The following is a 24,568-nucleotide window of genomic DNA, read 5'->3' as shown; positions in this document are numbered from 1 at the left end:
AAAAAAACTCTATCTGATGACTTTAAGGCATAAGAGAGTTAAGTGCATAGGTGACAGATGGAATGGAAAACTAAGTGATGAAGAAAACACCATTAGGACTCAGTGGATATTTGGGTATCTGTGGAAGGCATGAAGAATCCCAGATAGCTTGTCCCCTGGTGTCTGAAAGACAGATACATTGGGCCATACATCTATTGGGAGACACACAGAGAAAGAATTTGTGGGACCAGTAGGAGGCATGGTGGTTAAGGCACTGGACTCTTAAATGGTCAACTGCTGTTTCAGTCCCAGACTTGGTGGCTTTCTCACTTTCTCCTCTCTCTCTCTCTCATGCACTCTACAGCAAATTAAATAATAATAACAAATAAAATTAAGTACAATTTTTTTAAATAAAAGGAAGTCAACTAGCATCAAGGAGAGACTGAACATTAACTAGGGACACGATGCAACACAAAGAGAGGAAAGACTCAATTCTATACTAGTGAAGACAACAGGTAGTGGGTTGGACAAAGTATGGTATTGAGCTTCCTTGCATAATTATAGATGTAGAAATTGCCTACATGCACAAAACAGCTACCAATGAATATATGACCCAAATAACCAATTACAGACGTGGATCCTTGGAGACAATGAGTAGCAAAGTAGTGGTCTCTGTGTTTTTATGTCATTTTTCTTCAAAAATATTGCTAATTCACCTTGATATTTTAGGTCAAAGATAATTCACTTAAAATTTACACCATGAACATTTTCAAATAGTTTAAGAGTGTTACAAGAGTCCCCAGTCATTATGTAATGTATCCTCCTGCACAGACAGAGCAGAGTAATCAAACTTGTTCAGAAAAGTCTTTCCATTAGTGGCTTCTGGATTAGAGTAAAAAGCCCAAAATGGACTCAAGGAAGATCGAGGCTAAAATCCAGTCTCTAATATTGATTGGCCATGTGACTTTAAGGAAATCACATCATCCCTCTGAGCCTTCAGAGTTCCATCTAGTCAACCCTAGATAAGTCAGTCTCAAAGGGTATCTTCAAGGACTCACTGAAATAACTTGGTGCAAGAAGTTGTCTTGTGCTGAATAGATACCCAATTAATGGTAATTCATTCTCTCCCAGCAGGGACAATGGTCGAAGACCCAAAGACAACTGAACAACACTTTTAGTTGGTGATCCATCTGCCCTGCTTCCATTTTCTGTTATATAAATGGACAAACTCCATTATCCATCGTAATCTTTTTACACTCAAATCCATTTACTTTTTTATAGGCATCTGCCTCTCCAAGTAGAGTGAGAACCTCCAATGTGTGCTTAATGAAGGTTTATTGAATAAATGCATGACGAGATGGCATAACTTCTATCATGCTTCATAAATTTTACACTCAAATACTGTGACCTTGAATTTCTAAGCTGAATTGGGTATTATTTCATTTATTCATTGAATGAATACTTATTGAAGATCTTCCATGGGCTAGCTACTCTGTTTAGTGGAAGGATGCAGCAATGAATGAGAATACAGGTCAGCAAACCTGTTCTCCAAAGGGCTGGCTAGTAAATATTTAAGGCTGTGCTTGTCACAACTACTCAATTCTTCCCTGTAGCATAAAAGCAGCCATGGATAATGTGCAGGGGAACGGTGTGACTATCTCCCAACAAAACTTTGCTTACAAAAATTGGTAGCAAGAACCAAGTGGAGAACTGACAGTTGCCGATTTTTAAACACATTACAAGACTACAATAATGAAAGACTGTGGAACACTGACACATGCATAAACAAACAGAACAGTGGAATAAGATTGAGACACCAGAAAAAAACTCATATTATTTACAGTCAGTCCTCGACATGGATGACAAGACCACCCGATCAGGAAAGAGTAGTCTTTTTAACAAAGGCCACTGAGACAATTAGATATCTCCATGCAAAATAATGAGTTGGGGTCCCCTTCTTACAACATACACAAAAATTTACTCAAAATAGATTAAATATTTGAAGGTAAGAGCTAAAATTATAAAACTTCTCAAACAAAAATATAAGTGTAAATCTTTATGACTTTAATTAGACAATGTTTTCATAAATATGACATCTAAAGCAACCCCCGGGGCGGGGGACTAGATAAATTGAAATTAAACAAAATTAAAAACTTTTCTGCCCTAAAGAACAGTATCCAGAAAGTTAAAAAGACAATTCATGGAATGAGAAAAAATATTTGCAAATCATATATCTGAAAAGCCTCTACCATCCATAACATATAAAGAACTCTCAAAACTCAACAACAAAAAGATATATAACCCACTTACAAAAGGCGAAAAGGATTTGAAAAGATATTTCTCCCCAAAATATATATGACTAGCCAATAAACAAACAGAAATATGCTCAACATCATTACTTTTTAGAGAGAAGTAAACCAAAATCACAATATATATCCACTAGAATAGCTATGATCAAAAAGAGGCAAATGATAATGTGTTGGTGAGAATGTGGTGAAGTTGGAACCCTTATACATTGCTTATAGGAATGTAAAATGGTGCAGACACTGTGAGAAACAGTTATAAAATTCTCCAGGTGTTAAACATACAGTTACCTTATAAGCCATCAATCTTCTCCTAAGGATATACCCAGAAGAATAAAAAAATACATTTGTTTACAGAAAACCTTGTACAAGGATGTTCATAGCAGCATTGTTTATGATAACCAAAAAAAGTGGAAAAATCCAAATGTTCCATCAGCTGATGAATGGGTAAGCAAATTGTGGTATTTCATGTTTTCTCTCATGTAATAAATGAAAAATTCTTTAAAAAAAAAAGAATGAGAAGCAGGGGGAGAACGAGAACAAAAGAAAATAAGAATAAGATGCAGCTAGGTTTGGCTATAGGCTGTAATTGATCTAGCCCTGAATGAGAGAGACATATCTCCAGCCCTCTTCAAATATGTCATCTGGTGAGGACAATACAGACTTTAAGAGTCACCATAATGTACCTAGCATGGTGGATGATGTAATGTGGAAAGGGGCCTAATTCCTCCCTAGGGAGCCTTTCAAGAATACCTGGGGATGACTCCTAGGAGGAAATGGAGAAAATGAGTAGAGTGTAGCAAGTTGGAAAGGCAAAGAATTCTAATTAGAAGGAAGAACATGTAAAGAACATTTTTTTTTATGTAAAGAACAGTGAAAGAGGTGTTTCAGATAATGTGATTGAGGTGGAGAGGACTGAAGAAAAATCTTCCATTAAATTAAAGAGTTTAGATAACTTTGAAGAGGAGACATCATGGGAAACGATTGGATTATTGACTTTTTCTTTTTTTTAACAAAGGTGTAATGTGATCTTTGCATGTTCATTTTATAAAGATAACTCTGGCTACAAGACTGAAGGTAGGAGTGGGAGGAGGGTAGAAAGGAGACAGAGACAAATGAAGAAATCCAGACAGGAAAGGAATTGAGAGAATGCTACAGAAAAATAAATGAAAGCTTGAATCTGGTCCAGAGTTGGTTTCAGATGACTATAAATTTTCATCTTATACATTTCTTGAATCTGACTCAATCTGCTTATTAATTTCATTCTCATTGCCCTCTCATATTTGTCATCAACGTCATGGTCATTAGTTTAGGTTGGGGATGGGAATGGAGAAGAAAAATTCTACATCACTTTTCTTTTTTTTTTTTTTTTTAAAGAGATTTTTGCTATAGGGTGTGTGTGCTTGCTGAGAGATAGAGACAGAGAGACAGAAAGCAAGAAACATCCCCTGGAGGGTGTGCCCAAGCTACAATCCCTTCTATATCCTCCTCTCTGGATTTTGGGCATGCATGCACACGAACCCAGCCGGAGTTTTAAGCTGTCAGGTCCAGGACTCAAACCACAGTCTACTATGTGGGAGTCCAGTGACATAACCATTGTGCCATCTGCTGGTTTCTCTGCATCACTTTTCTAAGTCACAAAAAACATATTCATAATAACAAAATTATCCTCCATTTGTCCAACACTGTATTACCTTTGCAAAGTGCTCAACAGTAGTTAGATGGAGTTCATTTTCCTAGGATCCTGTTCACCAGTTCAACCATTCTGGACAAGTTTACTTTATCTTACAGTCCCGATTTTCTCAGTTAAAGAACAAAAATACATATAGCAATAAAGTTGAGGAGATAAATTAGATCATATGTCTAACACACCTAAGGAGAATAACTGCAGTATAGGGAAGTATGCAATAAATGATAATTTCTAGAATTATTTCACAATTACTATTTATATGTCACCTCAGGTTCCTGAGATAGACAGGATCAGCTAAGGGTTGCATCACTTTGACCAAGCCTACCTTAAAAATTAGTGTCAGACATAAAGTGGAGCTTATTACATTAACTTACTTATTGACATAACAATTCCATTTCCACATCTTAATCTTATTTACATTCCTTGAAACTGGATAAACTTAGACCTTTTTGAAATTGAAAAGTGTGGTTCCTGCAGGGTTTTCCTGAAAACCTATTGCCTTTAAAATTTCCCATCCAGGCTCTTAAAATAAATCTGTCTGTACCTTATCGGGCTGTTGGCAGCATCAGGGTCTTTGGCATGTACTCTCCCAACCACAGTGCCAGCCGCTGCGTTTTCTTGGACTTCATGGATGTAACTTGGAGCCAAGAACATGGGGGGCTCATCAGCATCTTCAACGGCGATCTTGACCGTCACAGTGTCCTTGAAAGGTCCATTGCTAATGAACTTCGGATCGATGTGCACATTGGCTGCCTCCACCTTCAAGCTGTATGCTCTTTTGGTTTCAAAATCTACGGGCTAGTAAGAATGAAGAGAAGATTGACAATGAATTCCTTGAAAGAATGATGGAGGAGAAAGACCTGATTGTTTTATAAGGTTGATTGAATGGTTCCTCAAAGAGAGAAAAATCAGTGTCTATCCAATATCCAATTAACTGAGCCATTTGGTCAGAAAATCAAACAAATCAATTGCTGAAAGTGGAAGGTCCTTGATGGGTAATTCTAAGAGCATGACAGACACAGAAAGACCACCTCATCTAAATGAACCTCGTTTTGCATAGCACTGCTCAGGTGGCCCAAATCAGTCACTAAAAATCACCTAAGGAAGAGAATTAAATAATACAAAAAATAATATTGTAGTCCTTGCAAAGTATTTAGAATCTTGCTAATAAAAATACTTAATGATTTCAGTGAAAGACAAATGTGTGTCTTTCTTGGTGACTGTGTCCCTACACCACACACACACACACACACACACACACACACACACTCTACCCTCTACCACCATCACACTGACAGTCCTTTTCTTTCTTAAATTTATGAAAATATTGTGTTTTTTTAAGTCTAAGACTTTCATCAGCACTGGCCATAGTTGGCCTAATGTGACTTATGAGTAATTTTGGTAGATGGGGTTGTTAAATTTTATTAACTTACTTATTGACATAACCATTGCATTTCCACTTTGAATCTCCAACACATCAAGAAGCATATTCAGTATAGTGCTAATTGTTAACTACCTATTATTGCTCCTAATTTTTTTCTTGAAGACTATGATATGGCTCTCCAGCTGGAATGTAATAGCATCTTTTTGTGTTGATTACATTCATTTATTGTAAATGTTAAGACAATGAGGACAATGCTTTCTTTTTAAAAGAAAGTGTATACTGGCTAGCCCCATAGCCTGGTGACTAAAGGAGTTGTTTCTCATGTGACTAATTGCAGTTCAAATTCTGGCAGCTTAAAAAACATGTTGGTTGTCCAAAATCTGAATGGAGAAATGAAGAAAGGATTCTGATGTGACTGCATCCCATTGAAGGATGTTTTCTTCCTCTCTTTTTCTGTCTTTCTGGTGAGTGCTCATATTCTCTGCACAATTCAGACAAAAGAAATGTGTGTTTATGTGTGTGTGTGTGAGTGTGTGTATAAAGGTCTATTAAAGAAAGCAAGTATAAATTGTATGCATGCATATGAGCAACACACTTTTATATAGATATAAAAAAACTGAAAAGCAGCATTGAATGTCTGCAGTTACAGAGAAATTGATGGTAAATACTCAATTGTCAATGAGAAGAGGTACAGTGAATCAGTCAGCAAAGGGTGAAAAGTAAAATTGTCACAGTGAAACAAATCCTAATGCCTAGGAAGCAACTTTCTAATTAGCACTCTGGATGCTGCTAAACTACCCAAAATTTGGAAAGCATTTTGATCTTTAAGATGAGCATCTGCCTGCTATGTCATTTGCCTGGCAGATACGTATTTTGAACGTGCATGTAATCATCGGACTTGGTCCTGACTAAAATTCTGCAGAATTCCAAACTAAAGATGATCCCAGTTTCAAGAAAATTAAACATATTAAATATCCCTGACACTTTTCCTATCATCTTCTCATCTACATCTCCTTCCTCCTTCTGAGAGTTAGGGAACACACCCTTTTTACCTTCACCTAAATCTGTCCCAGCCACTCTATCATCCTGTAACTCAGGAGCTCCTTTATCCTTGGCTGGATTATTGAGTAGTAGAAAAGAATGGTATTTATAGGCTGCAGATATGAGATGCCTGCAATTTCTCAGAAATCTGCAATTATTAGTCAGAATAAAAAGCTGCAATTCAATAGCTCTGAGATGACAGTTCTTCATATATAATAAGAAAAAGTGAAATTTTCTAATCTCAGTCTGTTGATGCCTCCAGAGTAGAACTTTCTGAACTTGGTTGAGGCATGTGCTTAAGGATCTAAAGCAAGCTCTCACGAAAGTCCTATTGATATTGAAAGTAGTACAGTCATGCTGCAGTCTGACTGACACATTTCAGATCCCAAGCATGGCTCTCCAGGTTTTTTGCAAAGATTCGTCTGAAATGTCCTTTCCCAGTTAGATAAGATTCTTGTCTCCTAGGAGTCAACCCAAGTTTCATTGCCTTATGAAGTCCTCTCCAGCAAGGCCAGGCAGATCTGTGTGGTCTTCGAGCAGCCCTTCTGCAGCCCCTCTTATCCTCGCTCTGCTGGGTGGGGAGCTTCCCAAAGGAGGCTACTTGAGTAGTGGTGATCTCTGCCTCCACAATGGCCAGGAATGACTATACCAAGTGATCAATGGATCAACCATTTTGACAAGATAAGGAATGAGGTTGATGGATGAATAACATTTAAACATTAGCCTACAATTTATTCCCCTCCTCTTTCCAAAAGGGAATTGAGATCGTTTCCCATGTGAACATTTATATCCATGTTATGAGTAGTTGAAATAAAGCTAAATGAGGCAATATACTGCATACACCATAAAAAATCTTAATATCCCCTCGTTGACTAACCCCACCTCTGAAAATTCTCCCTGAGGGATTAACTCAACAGAAAAGCAAAACAAACAATATTCAAAAATGCGTCAGAGTTGTAAGATATAATAGAGAGTTATTTCTAATCTGGGGAAACATACACACAAAACATCAAATCCAACTGTGAGATTTTATTAAGGAAATAATGGTCCATCAATAGGATGGGATGTTTTGTAGTCATTAAAAATGGTTATGAATATTATATAACAGCATGTAAAATGTTTATGATGTGACATTAAGTTAACAAATCAGATCACCCTAAGATTGCAACTGCGTTTGATGTTATGTATACACATCTATATACATGTGGCAAAGAATACTTTAAAAATCAGTTTTATTAAAATAGAAAAAATAATACGTCTTCATAATGCTGTTCTCAAAATACTTTACAAGTTTATCTGGTTAAAAGTAAACAGTTCATAAACTATGCTGAAATTTGTCTGAAATAGATGGTACTCCAACTTGATCAAGGGTTGCAGCAAACATTAAATTTTCCTCTCCAAGTCTACCAAGACAGCTATAACGCTCATCTTTATTTTACAGTGGTTCTTCTTCAGCTCACCACATAAAGACTGTCTATTTACCATGAGGGGAGGATTTCTTTTCTTGTTCACAATTAAACCCTGATATGAATTAAGAACTCAATGAATATTTATTATTTTCTAAATATTCATTAAGTGAAGGACTCTTATCCACTAATTATTTCTTGAATCCTTTTTCTACTTCTTCTGCCTTTAGTTCTCTATAATGTCTCCCTTAAATTCCAAAAATAGTTTTTTAACTAGTCTTACTACGTCTATCTCAAGACTCACAAGACTAAATGTATTGTAGTTTTTAAAATGTATTCTGTTCCACTCTACCAGTCCTTCAAGAGCTCTTTTTTTCCTGATATTCTCTACTTTTCCTACTTTTCTATTGGGAAAATTCTTACTTATCTACAAAGACTTATCTCAAATTTCCCCCTCTGAGAAGTTACTCATGACCCATATTTTCGGGTCTTATCATACATTATTATAGTTAGTTTTTATCTGGAAAAGGATCACCCCAGAGATAGTAGGCAACACCTAGAGCTGCTAGAGCACTTCAAAATGTCCATTAAAAAAAAAAAAAAGAAATTAATGCATGAGTTTATTTTGGTGCAATTTTTTTTTTTTTTTTTTTGGTATGTGCACTCATAGGAGAGAGACAGATAGTAAGATAGTGACTGGGAAAGTGAGAGATCACCCACTCCCCCACCCATGGCCACATCTCAATCCTTTCTCCTCCACTGTCCTAAAATTTTGGGTATGCATGCACACATGCCCAGCATAATTTTCAAGCCACCAGGTCTGGGACTCAAACCATGGTCAGTCATGTAGGACTTCAGTGCCTTAACCACCATGTCACCTGCTGGCTCTGGTGCAAAAAATTCTGAAATCCATGCACAGTTTTTCATTATACAAACAGTTCTGTGATCTTTTTGAAGACCCCCTTGTAATTTTTACTATGAGTGGGGTGGAGTGTGTGCTTACTGGCCTCTAATGAGGAGAAGCAGGATGATGCAAACATTTTACAATGCAGAGAACAGCCCCCTACACCAAGAATTATCCATTCCAAAATGTCAACACTACTAAGATTGAGAAAAATCTCAATTTCAATTGTTGTTTTATTTAACTGTCCTGCTAAATTGTGATCTCTATGTGGTCAGAACTCTGTCTCCTCAACTTTAGATTTCTAGCTTCTTGCAAGGAGCCTGCCCAACATTAAGAACTCAATAACAGGGGCCAGCAAGTGGTGTAGTAGTTAAGGCATTGGACTCCCACATGACTGACCATGCTTCAAGTTCTGGACCTGACAGCTTGCTTTCTCACTCCTTCTTTTTCTCTTTCTATGTCTCTTTCTGGTCAAATTGAACAATAATAATAAATAAATAAAATTAAACAATAAATAATTCTTTAAAAAATAATTGAATAACTTTTGGTGAAAAAAATGAAGAAATAAATAAAACACCCTATTTTTATATTTAAAAATATTCCCACAATCTCTGTATCTTTTTATGTTATTAAATTGTATCTGAAGAAATAAATAAAACACCCTATTTTTATACTTAAAATATTCCCACAATCTCTGTATCCTTTTATATTATTAAATTGTATATGGTTTTCACAAGGACTTGTATTTTAATTTTGTTCAATTGACCTCTAGTTTTATTTTTTCTAAAACTTTGTATTACAAGCTTAAGCAAATATTCTTTTATAAGTGAAATATTATCATACACTGGCTTAAACATAAACATTCGTGCTTAATAGAAGATTATTCCTTTGCCTGGAATAAACACACTGAATTGGGGAAAATGTACAAATTAATCATATGCAGAGAGCTCATTTGCAATATGTGAGTTCCAGGGGGGTGATTAAAATGTTTCAGGATTTTAGACACACCGTGTATGTTTATGCCCTGAATTCACTGAAAACAGGTGACAGCCTTAGCATAACCAACTACACAATTACCTGAGTAGCAAAGAATGGGAGGCAAGAATCGCTGATGTCAATGTTCATATATCAGTGTCAAGCAGGAGGGATAGTAATATTAATTAACAAAGTAAGTTGACAGCTCGAGGCTACACACAATTCATGTAGCCACTTTCCAGAGGAGAAACCAGTAGGAATGACTACCCCAGCCCCTTGCGGCTGATAGTTAGGTTTCTCAGTCATATCATTCATCCTCACTAATGTAGACCATTCTGAGTTTCCCAAGTCCGTTCCCACTTCCACATTCTTTGTTTTCTTTATTCTCCCATGACAGCATCATCCCCTACCTTCTCTTTGTCCTATACCTATAATATTACCCCACACTGTCAAATGCTGCAAAGGGTTGGCTTCCTACAGTACAATATTCCCTGCTACCCTACTGAAGGATCCTTTGGGAAACCAGCCTTCCCCTACCCAACCCTGGCTTCACTTCTATCTACCAGCTTCTTCATTGATTCCCTGAATTAATTTTTTATCAGTGTTACAGTCCAATCTTTTCCATCACACCAAGGAGCTTAATATTCATGCAATAAAACCAAGTTGAAAATGAATGCTTGATTAAAACCAGGTAATCCCATCATCCAATTCAGACTTAATGCTCCATACACTTTGATGATGGAGAGGTGTTGATTTCTCAAGTGGTAAATCAGGGAGGGGAAACCGTTTTAGAATATACTGTAACTGCTTTTTCACTTGAAAGCAAATCTTATTTGATTCTTCTTTATAAACCCTTGCTGGCCCAGCTGTTTCAAAATGTCTCAAAAGAGGAGTTGTTCCAGAATACCGTAAGCTTGTATTCTGTGTCTGTGAAGTGTGAGCTGCGTGACAGTGAGTAGGTCAATCTATTTAATACGTCTGAGTTTTAATCTTAATTCCAATCTCCTCAAAATTAAGTTGAAGCATCATTGCCCATTGGGATAATACTATGTACATTATGTGGTTGGTTTGTGTGCATGTGAATGTATGTATGAAAAAAAAAACAAACATGAGGTTCAGGCTGTGTCTGGCCAGTGGTCAGTATTGAGTAAAAGTTAGATTTTTAAAACAAAACAAGAAAAATAAAAATAAGTAAACTCATCTTTGTATTGAATTAACCTCAGAGACATGTTTTTAATGGCAGTCTAGCTTATTATGAGAGAAGGGTCATTATTGTTGCTTCTTCTGAGTGGAAAATAAGCAGGGGATTGGTTCGAGTTTCAGAGGGCTCAGTAATGGAAGGAACCTTGGATATTTGAAAGAGGAAATATTCCAAACAGTCTATATTAATAAACTCAGGTTAACAGAGCTGAAAGAAGACTCCACGCATGCTCACGGTTGCTTCTCTAACAATCTAGATTTATCTAATTCTTCCCGTCCACAGAATTGTGTCAAAACATACAATAACTAACCAGGCAGGCATTATCACCTGCTTTTCAGTAACAGAAAGGAATATAGTTCTTTAATCCCTCAAGGGTCTGAAGCTCAACTGCAAGGTCAAATCTACCTGCAGATGCCCTTCTCTCACTTCTCAGCCTTCCACTCCATTTCTTGCAGTGCTGTGTTGGCAGAACAGGCAGCATCACTGACACATCTGATCCATACCCTAGCTCACCTTTTTCAGCTTTACCACGCCCTCCTGTGTTTCATAGTCTGTTGTGATTTCAAACAATTCCACGCCATCTCCATCAACAATATTGTAGGTGACTAAGCCATTTTCTCCAATGTCTGGGTCTTTAGCCTTCACTCTTCCTACTTCCTCCCCGGGGACAGCCGCTTCTGACACAGACATCTGGTACACGCCTAGAAGGAAAAGATATCTATTTTTATTTTCCTTTTTATTTGTCAGCAGTAAGACATTAGATTTCATTGAATCCCAATAAATTTCTCAAAGGGTTTGAAATTGAACTTTCTATTGATTGAAAACATGAAAGCAGTGAATGGATGGGCGGAAGATCCCACATGGCCTACTTGTCAAAGAAATGTGTTCTATAAAGGATGATAAAACAACGTCAGGGTCTTGGGGTGAAGTGGTGGGGCCTCTTGCCTCTTAGGAGAGAGGAAAACAATGCTCAGTTACATTTTCCATTAGGAAATGGTGAGCAAAACATGCATGTCTTCATACATTCAAATAGCTGAGACTCCTTTTTGTGTCCTCGGGATGGCCCGTAAGTTAATTCCCAAACTCACTATGGCACTGCCAAGTGTCCAGAAAAAGATTCCTCTTTGTTTAGAAGCCTTCCACCGTTCCATGTTTATTTTAAACTCGAATGCAAATGTTCTCTCTCAAGGTCAGGCTCCCTCTAGCTCTATATTTGACACTCCTCTTATTTCACATCCTCCACTTCATCCTGCACTACCTTATCCCAAAAGCATTTCCAGGGGGTGGCTGTCCACATATGTTTATTTAATGTTTATTATGAACTTAACACTTTCCAGGCACCATGCTAGCTTTTGCAGACTCACTAGTAAACAAAATAGTCAAGGTTCCAGGCTTAATAAAGTGCACTAAAGAGATCTTTTTTAAAAGGTCACACAATACCTAGGAAGAAGGAAAAGAAAGTGTGGTAAAGAGTAGAGAGTGTGTGGCTGTGTAGGTGTATGGTTACGTGTCAGTGTGTATATGTGAGTGCACATCTAAGATGTGCGAGCAGGAGTGAGAGTGTATGAAAGTGTATGATTGTGTGAGTGTGATGTATGTGTGAACATGTATTCTGAGTGTGTGTGAGTATGTATTGTGTAACTATGTTTATGTGTGTGATGGTGTATATGTGAGTGTGAGAATGTGAGTGTGTGATTATGTGTGTACGAATATGTAAGACATAAGTGTGCACATATGAATATAACTGTGTGAGATATATATTTGGATGAGTATCTTTGTACATGTGAATGAGTATAATGAATGCATTTGTATGAAACATGTAAGTGAAACAGAGAAAGAAAAACTGATTTTTGTCCATTTTATTTTATTTTATAATTTGAGAGGCTGATTTTTAATAGGTTGGCCAGATGAAAACCTTTAGAAGAGGGCATCTGATGGACCAGATGGTGTTACAGGAGAAATGCACAAGGCTCCCAAAGGTCCCAGGTTCTTGGTTGGAGACCTCTCCAAGTACACTGCTGGGCATGTACACACCCCAGATCTGGGGCTGCCTGCAGCTGGGGGGGCAGACTGTGGCATCAAAACCGTGTTGGGAGACCTGTCTCTCCTCTCTTGCTCTCGCTCGCTCTCTCTCTCTCTTTCTCTCTCTCTCTATCCCTCTTGCTCATGGAAGAAATAAATACTGTTTAATATTTTTTTTAAATTTTGGAAAGCGATATCTGAACTGCACTGAAGGAACTGAGTGAAAAACTGAATGACTATCTGAGGGATAAAAATTACTGACCAAGGAAAACTACAGGCAAATGGAAAAACTCTAAGGTAGGAACATCCTAATACATATGGAATGGCAAGAGAACAAGTGTGAGGGAGTCATGTGATAAGCGATAACGGTATGTAGGAAGGCTGGGTGCTCTTGTGTAAATGGGGACATGGTAAGAGACAGAAAAGTCAGGTTTTGTTTAAACTTAGGGAAGCTGCTGGGAGGTTTTCATTGGGGGAATGAGATTTAACATTCTCTTATTTGCATTCTCACATTTTAAAGCTATTCTCTATGAGACACAATCTAGAGAAGCAAGGGATGGAAGCCTTGGCTCTACCGCTTCTAAACTAAGCAATCTTGGGTCAATTACTTAAACTCTTTATGTCTTAGTTTCCTTTACATAGATTTTATCAGTTCTAGTTGTCTCTCTAACTATTGTCTATTCATCTATCTATCATAAAATATACATGCACAGAGAGACATACAGATATATAGTTTACATTTATTTTGTATTCCTTCCATTGGAAAGAGAGAGACAAGCACCCTCAATTTGATCTTCATTCCACGATCCAGCTCCAATTTTGGTGGGCCTGGATGGGGTGATGCAGGTGCATACCCAGCACTCAAGGAGGTCCTGAGACACAAACCCTGGATCTTTCCTATTTAGGTCCAATTACATTACAAATATCTATGCCATTTGACTTTGGTCTTTTCAGTTTTTGTTGTTGTTGTTGTTTTTAGGTTGGACCCATATTCACCTTAATCTCACTGTACTTTCCATATTAAAGAACGAATGGAAGGTGATAGTCTCTCTCTATAAATGCTTACCAATTTTTAGGAAGGATTTTAAAAAGCTGTAATAAGTTAATTTTCTCCAAATCTCATTTAGCTTCACGGTTGTGAAATGGATCCAACAGGTACAGTGTCATCGAAGTCTATTAGACAATTGTCTAAGACCAAGGGCTTTAAGGCTGCCTGCTAATAACCCTGCATGACCTTTTCCTTCTATCATACTAGACAGTTTTAGAGTGGATAATGGAGCATTCAGCTTTTAGAATCTTATATGAACCTTAAGCCTATTGAGGATGCTGAACTTCATGCCTCACCAGGCTTTACTCTTCTCTGTCAGGGCTCTGTGAAAACCAATATTAGCCTCGTATTCCTCTCTCTCAATGTTTCCCTGGTTTAGGTTGTTGCCTTTGAGTTCCTTTGAGTACCCATGTTGCCTTTCTGGGACCATGCTTAGCTGTCTTCCTTATTCCCTCATTTGTAGAAAGTGCCATGTCTCTGGTAATAAATTCACATGCTCTAATGAAAACAACACTTTGATGATGAACCCTCCAAATGGTATCAGTACAAGCATCATTATAACTGTATTATACCTTTGTGTTCACCTATACATACATAAACAGGTTCATGTTCAAATTCTGTCTTTGCCCCATTACATGGACAACTTACTGCACTTTTCATGGAAGTCAATTTATCTTTAAAATGCAGGCTCTGGTAGAGATTCACAACAGGAGGAAGTATTCATTAAATAGCAGTAGTTGTTGCAATGATCATTATTAATAAACAATCTTTCTTTTTTTTGGGAGAGGTTTTCGCTACAGGGCGTGTGCACTCGCCAGACAGACGGAGAGAGACATAGAGACAGAAAGTGAGAAATCACCCCCCATAGGGGATGGTCACGCCACAATCCCTTCTCCTCCATTCTCCTCTTGGGATCTTGGGCATGCACGCACACGCACCCGGTGTGAGCTTTAAGCCACCAGGTCTGGGACGTGAACCACGGTCGACTACATAGGAATCCAGCAACATAGCCATTACGCTAACTGCTGGTTCCCAGTAAACAATCTTTCAAAATGAGTTTTTCTTTTCATACCCTTAGTAAATGTGTGTGTGTGTGTGTGTGTGTGTGTGTGTGATATATTGTTTATTCAAACTCTCTACTGTCTACTGTTAATTCTCCTGGTGACATCCCATATGTTTTTCCTCCAACATGACTTGGATAATCCATCCATTGAAAGATAAGTTCTACTTAAATTTGGACAGCCTTACAACTACAGTGAAATTGATGGTACATAACTTCTGAGACAGGTTCACAAATGGCAATAGAGTTTCTGCCTAGTACTCTTGGGGCTCTCACTTTCAGAACCCAGCTGGGGGCAGTCCACATGGAGAGGAACCAACAGTCAACACTAACTCACCAGTCTTGTGACTAGGACATCTTGGAAGTGAAGCTGTCCCCAGCTGATGCTGTGGGGAATAGAGATAAGCTGTCTCTTCCAAGTCTTACCCAAATTGCAGACTCATGACCAAAACAAATGACTATTACTGTTTTAAACCACTAAGACATTGGGTAAGTGGTAACAAAGCAAGTGATTCAGGTAACAAAGCAAGTGATTCAAGTTACGAATGTGAACACTGACACAGGGAAACAATTGTTCACTAGATTACATCGTTAGCACCTAGTAAAATATCTAGCAAAATGGATTTTCTGTTTCCAGGATTGTAAAACTTTTTATGTCTCCTCTCGCTCCCACTACCTGTACTCCACTCAAGTTTGTTGTTGATGTCTTATTTATGTTATTTGCAAGAATGATATAAAGAGCCCCCAGTTTTCTAGATATTTTCCCTTTTGAAAAGTGAGTACAGCAGGAAGGGATCAGAGAAGACAGAGAACTGGCAATGGCACCACTGAAAAGTGAAAGCCAAGCCCACCTACTTACTCTGCGGAAACTTTGGTGGATTGTCATTGACATCAGTCAGTGTGATCGTCACTTTGGTTGTCCCTGAGAGTCCACCCATATGTCCACCCATGTCCTTGGCCTGGATCACCACATGGTACTCCTCCTTGGCTTCCCTGTCCATGTTGGGAAGGGCTGTTCTGATGATACCTAGACAAGTAATCAGAAAACATCACAGAGAGTCATTTACAACAACAAAAACTTCTAGGCACTGGGGAAGCAAAGATGAATAAAACAGCCCACGCTTCAAAGAACAGTCATTTCAACATGATAATCAAAACCCAACTCAGCCATATCTATATATTTTCAATCCAATCATAAAATGACTAAAACTGCATTCATTCATTTTTATTTGTGTTTTATATTTCATTGTACATGCAGGTGATAACTTTATTCTTTTCATGTATAAATATATTTTTAAAATTATTTATTTAATTTTATTTATTATTATTTTTTAATTTGACCAGAAAGAGAAAGAGAGAAGGAAAGTGAGAAAGCAAGACACCAGGTTTGGGTCTCAAACTGCAGTCTACCATGTGGGAGTCCAGCGTCTTAACCTCCATGCCACCTGCCAGCCCCTTCATGTATAAAGATATTAAAGATGAATATTTGCATGCCCATTTCAAGGCTATCCATGAGCAAACTTTTTACTTTTAGACTGTCAGCAGACTCTATTGGAAATGGCATGCAATTCTTAGAAACATGTCGATGGTCCATATTAGTTTAAAGTAGAGGACACATATTTTACTCAATGCTTTAGAATTTTAACTTTAATTTTAAAAGCATGAACCAAATGGGTTAAAATATATACAATGTTTATATAAACTCTTACTCTCTGTCATCACTTGTCCTGGAGAACAACTGTAAAGTAAGTGTTCAATTCCAAATAATTTCTGGATACCAGCACATGATCTGCATGCTCATGTAAATCTCTAGGAAACACGTGGAAACTTTTTCTTTCTGTAGTTATAACAATTATATGCAAAATATAAAGAGAGCACTGTGAAAGCTATAGACGTTATTACTCTCATAGACCCTGATGTTTGTATGTTTCTGAGCAACACCCTGCAATTCACTGGGCCTAGTTTTCCTTATCTGTTAAATAATTTGTTAGGCTCACATTGATTGTTCTTAACTATATCAGTACCTGAGACAAAGTAAGCTGCAATTTTTTTAAGTTTTTGTTTGTTTATTTGCCATAGGGTATGCGCACTCACTGGAGAGAAAGAGACAGAGAGAGGGAAAGTGAGAAATCACACCCCAGGGGAATTGGTCATGCTGCAATCCCTTCTCTTCCATTCTCCTCTTGGGATTTTTGGTACATATGCACACACACAGACATGCATGCCTGGCATGATTTTCAAGTCCTTGGGTCTAGGACTAGAACCAGTCTGCCATGTGGGAGTTCAGCCCCTTTATCACCACATCAAATGCTGTCCTCAAGCTGCAGTTTTTAACATCTCAAAATTCTAGATGACATCCCACATTCATCCTTGGTTAACCTAGAAAAGTTAATGGCAAATGCCTTTGGTAAAATCAAATAGCAAGTAACGGCATAAATTGTCTTCTGAAACAAGGTAGCTATGTGACCAGCAGTTAACGTAATGGCTATGACACTGGACTCCCATGTAGTCAACTGCGGTTCGAGTCCCGGACCTGGTGGCTTAAAACTCACACCAGGCGCATGTGCATGCGTGCCCAAGATCCTGAGAGGAGAATGGAAGAGAAGGGACTGTGGTGTGGCCATCCCCCTGGGGGGTGATTTCTCACTTTCTGTCTCTCTGTCTGGCAAGCGCACGCACCCTATAGAAAATATCTCTCCAAAAAAAGAAACAAACAAACAAGGTAGCTATGAGTAAATGAAGACATAGGTAAGTGAGGGGCTGGCAGGTGGTATGGTGGTTGGTGGCACTGGACTCTCATATGGCCAACTGTGGTTTGAGTCCTGAACTTGGTGGCTTGCTTTCTGACTTTCAATCTCTTTCTCTGTCTCTGTCTCTCTCTCTCTCTGTCCCTATCTGTTCAAATTAAAATAAAATAAATAAAGCAAAATAAAACACTTCTTTAAAAAGAAGATATAGGTAAGTGGAAATTATGTTAAGAAAATGGGCAAAGTATCTGATTGGTAGACAGTGAACATATGTACACACATACACTCACACAGGCACACATATATACACACACATATACACATATATACATATATATAGATATATTTGACAAATTTTAACTTTAATAAATGCAGATTATTTAGAAATGCTGTAAAAAATATGAAACACTATGTAAAACGTAAGGGTTATAAGATAATATTGTGAATTAGCAATTTCACAAGATTTGTGTTTATTCTATTGGGTTGTCAGGAAAGTCATGTTTTCTATGCAAAGATGTGTCATGACTTTCCTGATAACTCAATAGTTAAGAGCCAAATTTGGTTAAAAAAAAAAAAAAAGGAAGGAAACATTTTGGTTTGAGCTTTTATTGTTACATTCATTCATTTTTTTTTTTTTTTTTGGTTTGCTCTTCATTTCTGTAAGAAATTTTTAGAGCCTTCTTTCTGGATGCTAACGTCCATTGGGAATCTATAAGCACAGCAGGAGAGATTAGGAATGTGCTGTCTCCTAAGCACACTTGAGTCTTAATTAACACACACTCCTAATGCCCCCAACCCTGCACAGTGGTCTTCAAAGCATCTGTTGAGAGCTGTCAGCTCACATACAAGCCACCAAGTTCTACGACCTCTTAATGTGTACCCAAAGTGTAAAAACTTTCTAACACATTAAGTGTACCTGTAGTGTAAAGCTGAAATGAAAGATTGTATTTGTGCAGGACCTAGGTGGGATTATATAATTACTTAGCATTAGATTGATTCATTTACAAAGCTGTTAGGTGAATTTGGAAATTGTTGTCATTGTGGCATGCGATGCATATTTTTTTAGTAAACGTCAAGATTAAAGTGTTTTTGTTACCAGCCATTAGCATAATGGCTATGTTGCTGGACTTCCATGTAGTCGACTGCGGTTCGCGTCCTGGACCCAGTGGCTTAAAACTGACACCAGGCGCGTGTGCGTGCATGCCCAAGATCCTGAGAGGAGAACGGAGGAGAAGGGGTTACGGCTTGTCCATCCTCCCTGGGGGGTGATTTCTCGCTTTCTGTCTCTCTGTCTCTGTCTGTCTGGCAAGCACACGCCCTATAGCTAAACCTCTTCCAAAAAAAAAAGATTAAAGTGTTCTAAATAAAAATACAACTTTTTTTCCTAAATGCTTTTAAGACTTAATCTTTTAGTAATATCCTACAGATTTAATGTCTATTTGCTCTTTTTTAAACAATGACCATGACTTAACATTTTTCTCTTTTAACACCTTTTAAATCTGTGTATTTTAATAATCAAGACAAAACAATTTCTAAAAATGTTTAATAACTTCTTTTTAAAAGCTACCTTGAAGTTATTAATTTTATAAGTGTGTTTTTTAAAACTTTCATACAAAATAAGCTAATTTTTAAAGAATTTTTTAAATTTTATTCATCATATTATTATGTTTTTGTAATTTGACCAGAGAGAGAGAAGGAAAGTGAGAAAGCAAGCTACCAGGTCCAAGACTTGAACCACTGTCGGCCATGTGGGAATACACCACCTTAACCACCATGCTACCTTTTAGCCCCAAATTAAACTCATTTTATTAGTGGCAAAAAAGATGATATTTGTTTTGCAACATTGTGAAATATGGTCAGAAACAATAATAAAACAATGTCACTGAATGCTGACTGTATGCCAGGCATGTGGATAGTGTCTGATCCTCACACTCGCTGTGTAGAGGCCCTTTTCGTATGCTTTCTGTGTTTGAGAAAAGTGAGAATCAAATAGGTTTAGTGAGCAAGTCTGGATTGCTTATTCACAATGTGTCACAGTAACACTCCACAGTACCTGTCTGTGCTTCCACGGAAAAGTAAGGTTGTCCTTCGAGGATACTGTACACTAACTTGGCACTATTTCCATAGGTGGGATCATCTGCATCTGAGGCTGTCACCTGGATGACCGACGTTCCTTAAAAGGAGAATAAATTAATTAGCAACATCCTCCCAGGTTTTCAAATTATATTCTTGTTTACAAAATCTCATTTTAAAATAAAACCCTGAGGAGAGAACCACAATTATTCAACCTGTTTTCATTTTCCCTGGAGCTGAGATGCAAAAAATAATCTTTCTTCTTTCCTTTCTTTTTTTTTTTTAACCTTCTTATGTTTTTATTCCCATAGTAAAAAAATGAACTTTCTATATGCATAGTACATCCTGCTATGCTTAGTAGCTAAAATAATAATATGAAAATTATTGCAAAAACATTCTAAGACCCATGCAATTGAAATGTTCAGTATATCAAATAATTAAATAAAAATCTTCCCAAAGAGGATAATAAATGATAATTAATGATGAATTGCTTTTCATGAAAGGACAGAGTGCAATCTTCCATCTGTAGCAGAGCAATAAATACATCATTTTATTGTTGCTTTGCATGTAATAAAATTGCTGCTAATACTACATTTTAATTCCATCCTCCCTGGGGGGTGATTTCTCGCTTTCTGTCTCTCTGTCTCTGTCTGTCTGGCAAGCACACGCCCTATAGCTAAACCTCTTCCAAAAAAAAAAGATTAAAGTGTTCTAAATAAAAATACAACTTTTTTTCCTAAATGCTTTTAAGACTTAATCTTTTAGTAATATCCTACAGATTTAATGTCTATTTGCTCTTTTTTAAACAATGACCATGACTTAACATTTTTCTCTTTTAACACCTTTTAAATCTGTGTATTTTAATAATCAAGACAAAACAATTTCTAAAAATGTTTAATAACTTCTTTTTAAAAGCTACCTTGAAGTTATTAATTTTATAAGTGTGTTTTTTAAAACTTTCATACAAAATAAGCTAATTTTTAAAGAATTTTTTAAATTTTATTCATCATATTATTATGTTTTTGTAATTTGACCAGAGAGAGAGAAGGAAAGTGAGAAAGCAAGCTACCAGGTCCAAGACTTGAACCACTGTCGGCCATGTGGGAATACACCACCTTAACCACCATGCTACCTTTTAGCCCCAAATTAAACTCATTTTATTAGTGGCAAAAAAGATGATATTTGTTTTGCAACATTGTGAAATATGGTCAGAAACAATAATAAAACAATGTCACTGAATGCTGACTGTATGCCAGGCATGTGGATAGTGTCTGATCCTCACACTCGCTGTGTAGAGGCCCTTTTCGTATGCTTTCTGTGTTTGAGAAAAGTGAGAATCAAATAGGTTTAGTGAGCAAGTCTGGATTGCTTATTCACAATGTGTCACAGTAACACTCCACAGTACCTGTCTGTGCTTCCACGGAAAAGTAAGGTTGTCCTTCGAGGATACTGTACACTAACTTGGCACTATTTCCATAGGTGGGATCATCTGCATCTGAGGCTGTCACCTGGATGACCGACGTTCCTTAAAAGGAGAATAAATTAATTAGCAACATCCTCCCAGGTTTTCAAATTATATTCTTGTTTACAAAATCTCATTTTAAAATAAAACCCTGAGGAGAGAACCACAATTATTCAACCTGTTTTCATTTTCCCTGGAGCTGAGATGCAAAAAATAATCTTTCTTCTTTCCTTTCTTTTTTTTTTTTAACCTTCTTATGTTTTTATTCCCATAGTAAAAAAATGAACTTTCTATATGCATAGTACATCCTGCTATGCTTAGTAGCTAAAATAATAATATGAAAATTATTGCAAAAACATTCTAAGACCCATGCAATTGAAATGTTCAGTATATCAAATAATTAAATAAAAATCTTCCCAAAGAGGATAATAAATGATAATTAATGATGAATTGCTTTTCATGAAAGGACAGAGTGCAATCTTCCATCTGTAGCAGAGCAATAAATACATCATTTTATTGTTGCTTTGCATGTAATAAAATTGCTGCTAATACTACATTTTAATTAATTTATGGCTATAAATATTGTGCAGAATGTTGTTCCCTACTGGCATGAAAATTGCATCCTCCCACCTCTTACGGGTCTGGTAGAAATATAACAGAAACTGCCAGTAGATGTCTGGTGAGATCTAAGGTGAGCATTCGTGGGTCAGAATAAGCAGAAACCAGGGAATTGAAGGAAGATGAGATTCTCTTTTTCCTTTTAATAACCTCAGTTCCTTACTAGTTACAAGAAACAGTTATCCTGGTCATGGGGTGTTGGGCTCCAGAGTTGGGAGGGAAAAACTGGAAAAACTAGCAACTTTTTTTAAGAGAAATTTTTCCTATAGGGCACATGTGCTTGCCCAAGAGACAGAGAGGTAGAGATACAGTAAGCAAGAAATCGCCCCCAAGAGAAGATTGCCACACCACAATCCCTTTTCCTCCATTCACCTCTCAGGATTTTGGGCACACATGCATGTGTGGCTGGCATGAGTTTTAAATTGTGGGGTTCAGGACTCAAACTAAGGTCAACTATGTGGGAACTCAGCAATGTAATTTTTCGTTTCTTCTGTCTTTAAATGACAGGACTTCTGTCTCTAACCTTCCACTTTCACCATTCAGTCCTGACATTGCCCTATTTATGAATTTATCAGATGCCTGTTGTTTTTCAGAATCTGCATGTGAATACTAAAAAAGTACAGGACTGGGCAAAAATAAGAAAACAAGGTGGAAATTATTTAACTTGCCTTTAAATAAAGTATGAAAAGAGTGTGACTTTACTTGGAGGAGAAGGAAAAGAACATTTTCTAGAAGAACAAGCTCAATACACACAGTGGAAGGGTCACACAGTTCAGGGTCATGTCTAACTTTCTCAAGTAGGCTGATTCTTATACAAGGTGCTTGGGTTTTGCATCTGTAAAATGGGTGGTTTGTCCCTGATGATCCTTAAATACATTTGATCTCTAAATTTTCTCCAATCAGAGTCACTCTTATCAGAACAGTTCTGCTCACTAACTAAAAGAAAACCATTCTTAGTATGAGGCCTGTTTTTGAAGACCATAATTACATGCAGTCTACAACGCCAAAGAAAAGTTAATGCCAGGAGAAGGTGATTAGTGAAAGAAACCTTTAAGAAAACTCTCCTTAAGCAATGCAATGGGCCTTCAATTATGTTGGGAAGACCTATCAACTTCTGAATGAAACAATGGTATTACAGCTGTAACTGTGTATTCTAGATCCCTCTCCTAGCTAGACAACCCTAGATAAATCAGTTAACCTGCTTCTGACTGGGGTGTTTCATCCCAGTATGGTAAATTGGGCCTGCCTCACTGCAAGGATAAATGATTACAAAAATGAAATAAAATAGTGCATGAAAATTATTAATTAGCATGTTGCCTACATTAACAAATGTTAAATTGTTATTACTTATCAAACATCAATATGTCCTTGTGACAAAATGCATATTATCTTTAACCCTATAAGACCAGAATTGTTATTCCTGTTTTATAAAGGTGAAAACCAAAGCTAAGAGAATAGACATTGGTTTGGAGTCACACAGCTAATAAGCACAAAGGTCAGAATTACCTGGAATCAAAAACATTCTCCCAACTCTTCCACTCTTCTTCACATTTAATAAGTTTAGATTTTAAAACTTTAATACCATTTAAAATACTTGAAGGTCCACCTACCCAAATGAAAATGTCTGTCTGTTAACTTTGCCATAGAGTATACAGCCCAAATTTTACTTCCTAAATGGTAACAACTGACACCCACAGTGACGACAGATGGGAAGCAGAACAGGTCTCCCTGACTTACGCACCCACATTGGACCGCTCAGGCACATTGGCATGATAGGTCTCGTGCAGAAACTCTGGAGGGTTGTCATTAATGTCTTGGACCTTGACGATGAACTCTGATGGTGGCTCTAGGGGCCGGTTGGTGTCCCTGTCCACCGCTTGAGCCATCAATGTGTACTGGGCTCTCTCCTCTCGATCCAATGTCTTGGTGGCATGAATGTTCCCTGATTTGTCATCAATCACAAAAATGGTTCCAGCTCCTTCCCCTGAGAGAATGTATTTAATGTTCCCATCACCAGAGTCAATATCAGAATGAAGCTAGAAAAAGAGAAATAAAAATTTGTAATTCCATGAGAGATGTGATGGGGAGATAGAGATTCACTTGCACAATAAGCACATTATATCACATGCACATGTGCACGCACACCTACTCACACTCAGTCCCACCATGAGAGGGATATGTTCTTGCTCTCATTTTACAGATGAAGAAATGGAACCTTTAGAAGATTATAGCCAACACCACATCGCTAGGGAACAGTGAAGCCAGGGATCATACATTTTTATAAAATTCTATAACATATGCTGCCCCTCTCCCCTCCCCATACATACACACACATTCAGATATATACCAGTATACATTTACATTTATAGTTCTATTGAAAGCAATGTGTATGTATTTTTAAAAAATAAATAATGATGCAATAATTAAGTTTTCCTTTAAGTTCTGACACCCATTCCTTCATTTTCCCTGCGGAGATCACCAATGTTACCATTTCTTATGTGTCCTCTAAAACAGGGTCTATTCTAGGTATTGGCAAGAATATTTATAAAACTACGTATGTGCACTACTTTATTTTTACACAAGAGTGCCATAGAGCTCACATCATTCTTTTTTTATTCTTTTTTTTTTTTTTTTTTTGGAGAGGTTTTTGCTATA

General features: G+C 37.3%; 1 protein-coding gene across 2 annotated transcripts in view; it reads right to left on the bottom strand.

The window, feature by feature from the left end:
• CDH11 (cadherin 11) overlaps nt 1-24,568 on the bottom strand; it is a 201,234-nt gene that overhangs the window by 34,206 nt on the left and 142,460 nt on the right. Inside the window, exons 4-8 of one of the 2 annotated variants that reach the window (XM_006143787.3) lie at nt 23,655-23,949; nt 21,239-21,358; nt 15,873-16,040; nt 11,397-11,584; nt 4,517-4,770 (exon numbers count right to left, since the gene is read on the bottom strand). In XM_006143787.3, coding sequence (XP_006143849.1) covers nt 4,517-4,770; nt 11,397-11,584; nt 15,873-16,040; nt 21,239-21,358; nt 23,655-23,949 — 1,025 coding nt within the window. Of the gene's footprint in view, nt 1-4,516; nt 4,771-11,396; nt 11,585-15,872; nt 16,041-19,813; nt 19,929-21,238; nt 21,359-23,654; nt 23,950-24,568 lie in introns of those variants that run through there. The other variant, XM_027770043.1, reaches the window with a different exon arrangement.

The sequence above is a fragment of the Tupaia chinensis genome, unplaced genomic scaffold, assembly GCF_000334495.1.
Source record: "Tupaia chinensis unplaced genomic scaffold, TupChi_1.0 Scaffold000105_1, whole genome shotgun sequence".
Classification (NCBI taxonomy): Eukaryota; Metazoa; Chordata; class Mammalia; order Scandentia; family Tupaiidae; genus Tupaia; species Tupaia belangeri.
This window is presented reverse-complemented; position numbering and strand designations above follow the sequence as displayed.